This window comes from Eretmochelys imbricata, chromosome 3, assembly GCF_965152235.1.
Source record: "Eretmochelys imbricata isolate rEreImb1 chromosome 3, rEreImb1.hap1, whole genome shotgun sequence".
NCBI lineage: Eukaryota > Metazoa > Chordata > Testudines > Cheloniidae > Eretmochelys > Eretmochelys imbricata.
Genome location: NC_135574.1, coordinates 103,115,425 through 103,121,880, shown reverse-complemented (window position 1 = coordinate 103,121,880; position 6,456 = coordinate 103,115,425). Strand labels below are relative to the sequence as shown.

At 40.8% G+C, this 6,456-nt stretch overlaps 1 protein-coding gene across 3 annotated transcripts in view; it reads left to right on the top strand.

The window, feature by feature from the left end:
- The first annotated feature begins 204 nt into the window (after nucleotides 1–204).
- Nucleotides 205–6,456, top strand: part of HBS1L (HBS1 like translational GTPase) — a 114,504-nt gene continuing 108,252 nt past the window's right edge. For 2 of the 3 annotated variants that reach the window (XM_077813070.1, XM_077813067.1), the window contains exon 1: nucleotides 223–377. In XM_077813070.1, coding sequence (XP_077669196.1) covers nucleotides 335–377 — 43 coding nt within the window. In that variant the 5' untranslated portion in view covers nucleotides 223–334. Of the gene's footprint in view, nucleotides 378–6,456 lie in introns of all 3 variants that reach the window. The other variant, XM_077813069.1, reaches the window with a different exon arrangement.

Genomic DNA, 6,456 nt, shown 5'->3' with positions numbered 1-6,456 from the left:
CAGGGTGTGCACGTGTCGGGGACGGCGGGGCACAGACTGGGCGGTGCTGCCAGGCGGGCTGCGTTGGCCGCAGGGCGGGGTCAGGCTAAACGAGCCGGAGGGAAGTGGGAGGGGGAGCTGACGCGGCTCTGGGCAAGGGAAAACTCGCACTCAGAGCAGCTCCTCCGGCTGGGCAGTTGGCGAGGGAGTGCGCATGCGCATACAAAACGTCCGGGAGGGGGGCTGTTCCGCGCATGCGCACAGCGATTCGTAGAGGCCAGGCGGAGACCAAGATGGCGGCCTAGGGCTGCGGCCGCCAACGCCACCGAGTGTGAGCGACGTCGCTGCCGCCGCCATGGCCCGGCACAGGAACGTCCGAGGCTATAACTACGACGAAGGTAGTGAGAAGCCTCCGCCTTTCACATCCCCGGTCCCTACCAGTACCCCCCCCCCACCCCCCGGCAGGAAGCACCAGCGGCATTAACACGTCTCCCAGGCGGCCTCGCAGGGAGGGAAGGGGGGTGTTGTGTGTACGCCAGACCATGGACGGGGCTAGGCCCCGGGAACAGGAGTGGAATGTATGGGGAGGTGCTAAGCCCCGGGGGAGTGGGAGGGGGCTATTTTTCCTCTAACTTCCAGGGATTGTTTAGGGAGCGCATTTGACAGCAGTGTGGGTGTGCTCAGTCTAATTCTCTCCCTTGTGGAAACCAGTTCACCCGTTTCCATCGCTGTGTGGGACTTTCACAGCATGGCACGGGAGAGAGAAATATTTAAAAAGTAAAAACGCATTTTAAAAGCACAGAAATTGGCAGGGGAGGACAGGGCGGGTGTAGTACCTCACAACTTTCAGCTCTGTTTGAAACAGGCTACGTTTCAAGTGGATAGTGTTACCTTAAAACTTACGACAAGCTTATTTTCACCTAACCTGGCTGTGCACTGAGTGTTCAATGTGTCTCCCGGAACAATTTATGCCATCACAACCACTTGAAACATCAAGGTGGTGTTAGTTGTCTTCCTCTGTGTTTTAAGTTTGGTTGATGTCCCTAATCTCTTGGGGAGGACATGCAGGTCCCTGAAAGGGCATTTGCAGGGCATGTAATAAAGCATTTCGTTTCCAGACAACTTGTCTTAAGATGGGATTATTTAAGGCTCTGTGTATTTTAAATTTGCCTTCATATAACTATATTCTTACGAACACCTTCGTTAGTGCAGCTTTCTTTGGTATACTATCCCATTTACCTACACTGCAGTTTATATTAGGTGCGCATATACTCTTGTAACTATACCAGTGATTTTAAATAATGATTTTGCACTTCTCTTTAATCAGGTTCTGTAGCTCCCTGCTGCAATTCAGGTCTAATTTGTATCTGTTCACTCTCAAACTATATTATGAAAATAAGAGTTTCAGATCATGCAGTCACTAAAATCTTTTCCTTATTTTTCAGTAGAGCAGCTATAGTGTTTCAGCCTCCTCAGTGTAGTTGTTTCACTGGTGTAAAATGAGGTTTGCACTAGTGGCGTTTATAGCTTATTGGAGTAAGCTACACCAATGAAAGTGACACTACATCAATCCAACGCATCTACATTAGGAATGCAAATTAACCTAATATAGACAAACCTTAAGACTTGCTTGGAGATTTCTCTGCTTGATTGTTTCACCCCTTGGAGATGAACTCAGTTTCACCTAGTCTGTGATGGGGCTAAACCAGTGGTTCTGAAACTTTTGTACTGGTGACCCCTTTCACATAGCAAACCTCTGAGTGCAACCCCCCCTCCCCCTTATAAATTAAAAACACTTTTCAATATATTTAACACCATTATAAATGCTGGAGGCAAAGCAGGGTTTGGGGTGGAGGCTGACAGCTTGCAATCCCCCCGTACAATAACCTTGCAACTCCCTGAGGGTTCCTGACCCCCAGTTTGAGAACCCTTGGGCTAAACTCTACAAATGTCCCTACTTTTAAGTGGTTTTCAGTTTTCCTGTTAAACACTTGGGTCCCAATCATGGAAACACACATGGACATCTTTACACATGAGTAATCCTTTTCATTAAGACTACACTACTCACACATCTAAAGTTACTTGCATAAGTGTTTGCTGGATTGCAGTCTTTAATTGCTATATGTGTATAATGAACATCTTATTATGTACATCAGAAACTTGGTCTACAAATTCTGTTGTATCCAAATTTGTTAGTTTTGGGTGTGTGTTTGTATGTATACATGCGTTCACATACGTACATATATACACACCCAGAGACTCATATTATGGGGACATGCTACCTGTAGCATAGTTAGGGTTTTGCTGTGAGTTTACTTTTTGCATAGATGATGTAATTTTGTATTTTTGTGTAGGTAAATTTAAAAAAATCACTTCAATTGCCTGACTGGCCATATTAAATCTTTTGCATTCCAGTACTGACGATTATTCATCATGGAAATTAGGGACAGGAAAGACCATTTATACATCGAATATGTATATTTACTGTATTTCTGTCTTAAAATTTGCTGCTGGTTCAGTTCCACCGGGAGTAGTCATGGTTGAGTCCTAGTACATATCTGAATGACTCCATGGCTAAATCACAGGAAGGTGTTGGCCCTTTCTCTACACTAGCTTGCCCATCATTGCTGCCTCTGCTGAAGCTGCATTGAATGTGGAAAAATTTTAGGAGAAAACAAAAGAAGAAAATCCATCTTCTTCCCAGTGCAAAATCAAACTACTCTTGTGCTCACTTGATGCAGTATGAGTTCTTGGGGGCAGGCTTTCTTTTTAATAATTCTGATGTTCTTCCTTTACCTTTTTCAAAAATTAGAAATCATAAATACAAAAGGAGAGGGAGCTATTTTCAGATGGGTAAAAATGAATATAGTAGTAATTGCCCCACTTATTTATGAATAAATCTCGTAATGTCCAAAGAGAAGAGCGATGTTGTTTTTTGTTGTAATGCAATTGTGGTTTAAATCATGTATTTATGTAAATTTAAATATACCTGTTGCTGGTTTGGGGATGGGAACTCAAGAATTACCATAAGAGATCAAACCAGTGGTCCATCTGTCTAGTTGGAGTCCGGTGGCACCTTGAAGACTAACAAATTTATTTGGGCATAAGCTCTCGTGGGTAAAAAACCCACTTCTTCAGATGCATGGAGTGAAAATTACAGGTACAGGCATAAATATACTAGCACATGAAGAGAAGGGAGTTATCTTACAAATGGAGAACCAGTGATGACTAGGCCAGTTCAGTCATAGTGGATGTGATCCACTCCCAATAACTGATGAGGCGGTATCAATACCAAGAGAGGGAAAATTGCCTGTATCTGTAATTTTCATTTTCCTTCTCTTGGTATGGACACCTCCTCATCAATTGTTGGGATGGACCACATCCACTGTGACTGAATTGGCCTAGTCAACACTCGTTCTCCACTTGTAAGGTAACTCCCTTCTCTTCATATGCCAGTATATTTATGCCTGTATCTAGTCTTTTTTTCCCTATCAAGTTACAGTTAATTTAGGACCCAGTAAGGAGTGTGAGTGATTCAAATTATTATTTGCAATGTGTGTTGCCTTGCATTTGTCAACACTGGAATTGCACTTATCAGTGTGTATTTGTTCATTTTGTTTGAATTTCATCATGATTTGCTCTCCTCGTGGCTAATTCAATAATTTTGTTTCATCTGCAAAATTTCCCACATCACTGCTCAGCCCCCTTTCCAGATTAATAGGAAATATATTAATAAACACCAGTCCTAGTGTGGAACCATGGGACACTTCACTGTTAGTTTCTGACCATGTTGAAAAATGATCTCCCCTCGCCCCCATTAACCAGTTTCCAATCCGTGGCGGTACTTTACTTTTCACCCTATGGCTGCTATTTAGTTTCCTTAGCAACTGCTTGTGAGGAACTTTGTCAAATGGTTAATGAAAGTCCAAATAATTATGACAGCCTGTTCTCCATTATTCACTGGCTTATTGACATATCCAAAGAATTCTAATAGAGGTATGATTATTCTTTACAGAACCTGATTTGTCCATGTCACATTAAGTAGTCAGAACAATAAGCCTTTAATTCCCCAGATCGATGTGAGTGCCTTTTGTAGGGAAGGGTACAACATTTGCTTTGGTGTAGAAGCTGTTATTAAGGAGTGTGCATTGTTTTGTTAACATGCTAGCTACTTCATTCTTCATGACTTTTTAAAACAAATTATATATATTTTAAACTGTTGAGTGTGTACTAGTATTTTTTAAACAATATTTTAGTATATATTTTATTCTTTATGTTCACTGTGTATCTGTAAATACTAAGCCTTGAAAATAAGTTTCTTTTCCATATTATTGGTATCATTTGCTTCCTTTTAATGAGCTTTGAGAGCCATATCCTGATCTGAATAAACATAGACATATTTATTAGAAATAATTAATATTATCTTTCCATAGCTTTACATGTCCATACAGCTGCTCTGTTAATCTTCTCAGTACTCTTATAGTATTTTCCTATTTTATAGATGGAGAAGTGAGGCAAGAGATGGAACAGTCATTGAAAGAGCCAGGACATTGTGGCTCTCAATCTTATGCTCCTTCCTTCAAAATAGATCATGCTTCTTCCCAAGGAGGCCAAAGAGTTTATTCAACTGAGGATATGGTTATTACTTAATGACATTGTAATTCATATTTAAAAGGAAATAAAAGGAAAATCTACAAAAAACATGAGCAATCACATTGCTAGAAGGACACTTACTCGGTGCTAAATGTTTTCCATTCCTTCTCTAAAAGTCAGCAAAGTTCTTATTCTTGGAATAACTGTAATATAAGGGGACGATAAATTTAAAAAAATGCAGAACTGATAGTGATTTTTTTTTTAAATGAGAGTGGGAGAAGGAGAGAGACACAGAAATATAGGGGAGAAGTTGTAGAACAGACCACAGTGTAAAGAGAAAAAAGAGAGAAAATATGTAAATGGATGGAGAGAGTAAAAAGGATATGAGGGAACATCACACTTAACATATCAGAAAGAGAACAATCTACAAGAGAAAAGAAAAAGTGTAGTGAAGGTAGGAAAGAGAAACAAAGTATAACATTAATACAGGAAAGAGAGTAAACTACAATTGTTAAAGTTTCCCAAAATAGGAAGTTGATAGTGCCATAGTTACCTTTTTTTTTGTTTTAATGGTTTAATATGCAAGGTTGTGAATAGCTGGGGGATGGCAACACTGGTGTTCTTCACCTTGCTAGAAAATATCGGGGAAATCTTTCAAACCCTGCAGGTTAGACCAATCAATTTGCTGAGTGCAGAGAAATTCCTGGTTGGGAAAATGTATGTTATATTTCAATAATGGTACAGTATCCTTGCTTTTTGGCTGAAATAATTGCATTTAGTATAATTTTCTGTTATAGACTCATAGACATTAAGGTCAGAAGGGACCATTATGATCATCGAGTCTGACTTCCTGCACAATGCAGGCCACAGAATCTCACCCACCCTCTCCTGCAATAAACCTCTCACCTATGTCTGAGCTATTGAAGTCCTCAGATCATGGTTTAAAGACTTCAAGGTGCAGAGAATCCTCCAGCAAGTGACCCATGCCCCATGCTACAGAGGAAGGTGAAACCCCCCCCACAAGGGCTTCTTCCAATCTGCCCTGGAGGAAAATTTCTTCCCGACTCCAAGTATGGCGATCAGCTAAACCCTGAGCTAAACACCAGCTAGATACCCAGGAAAGAATTCTCTGTAGGAACTCAGATCCCACCCCATCTAACATCCCATCGCAGGCCATTGGGCCTGTTTACCATGAATAAAGATCAATTAATTGGCAAAATCATGTTACCCATCATACCATCTCCTCCATAAACTTATCGAGTTTAATCTTGAAGCCAGATAGGTCTTTTGCCCCTACTGCTTCCCTTGGAAGGCTATTCCAGAACTTCGCTCCTCTGATGGTTAGAAACCTTCGTTTAATTTCAAGTCTAAACTTCCCGATGGCCAGTTTATATCCATTTGTTCTTGTGTCCACACTGGTACCGAGCTTAAATAATTCCTCTCCCTCTCTGGTACGTATCCCTCTGATATATTTATAGAGAGCAATCATATCTCCCCTCAACCTTCTTTTGGTTAGGCTAAACAAGCCAAGCTCCTTGAGTTTCCTTTCATAAGACAAGTTTTCCATTCCTCAGATCATCCTAGTAGCCCTTCTCTATTATGTACTATGTTATATAATATATTACAGTAATAGAAGTACAGTTGTAGTTGCATTTTCTTTTGTGTAAGTGTGTTCTATTGTAGTATCTTATACTGAACCATCCTGCGTGTCTGAATGCTCAGTGCACATGAAAGTACTTTAGGTATGTGGTTTTATAAATTTATCCTTGAAGTTAAATATTCTAGTAGGAAATAGTCTGATTATACAGACAGTCCCATGATTTGCTTAGGTTCCATGTTAGAGGGGTGCAGAAAAGAATTAGAAGGTTCTTGAATTTTTTTCAC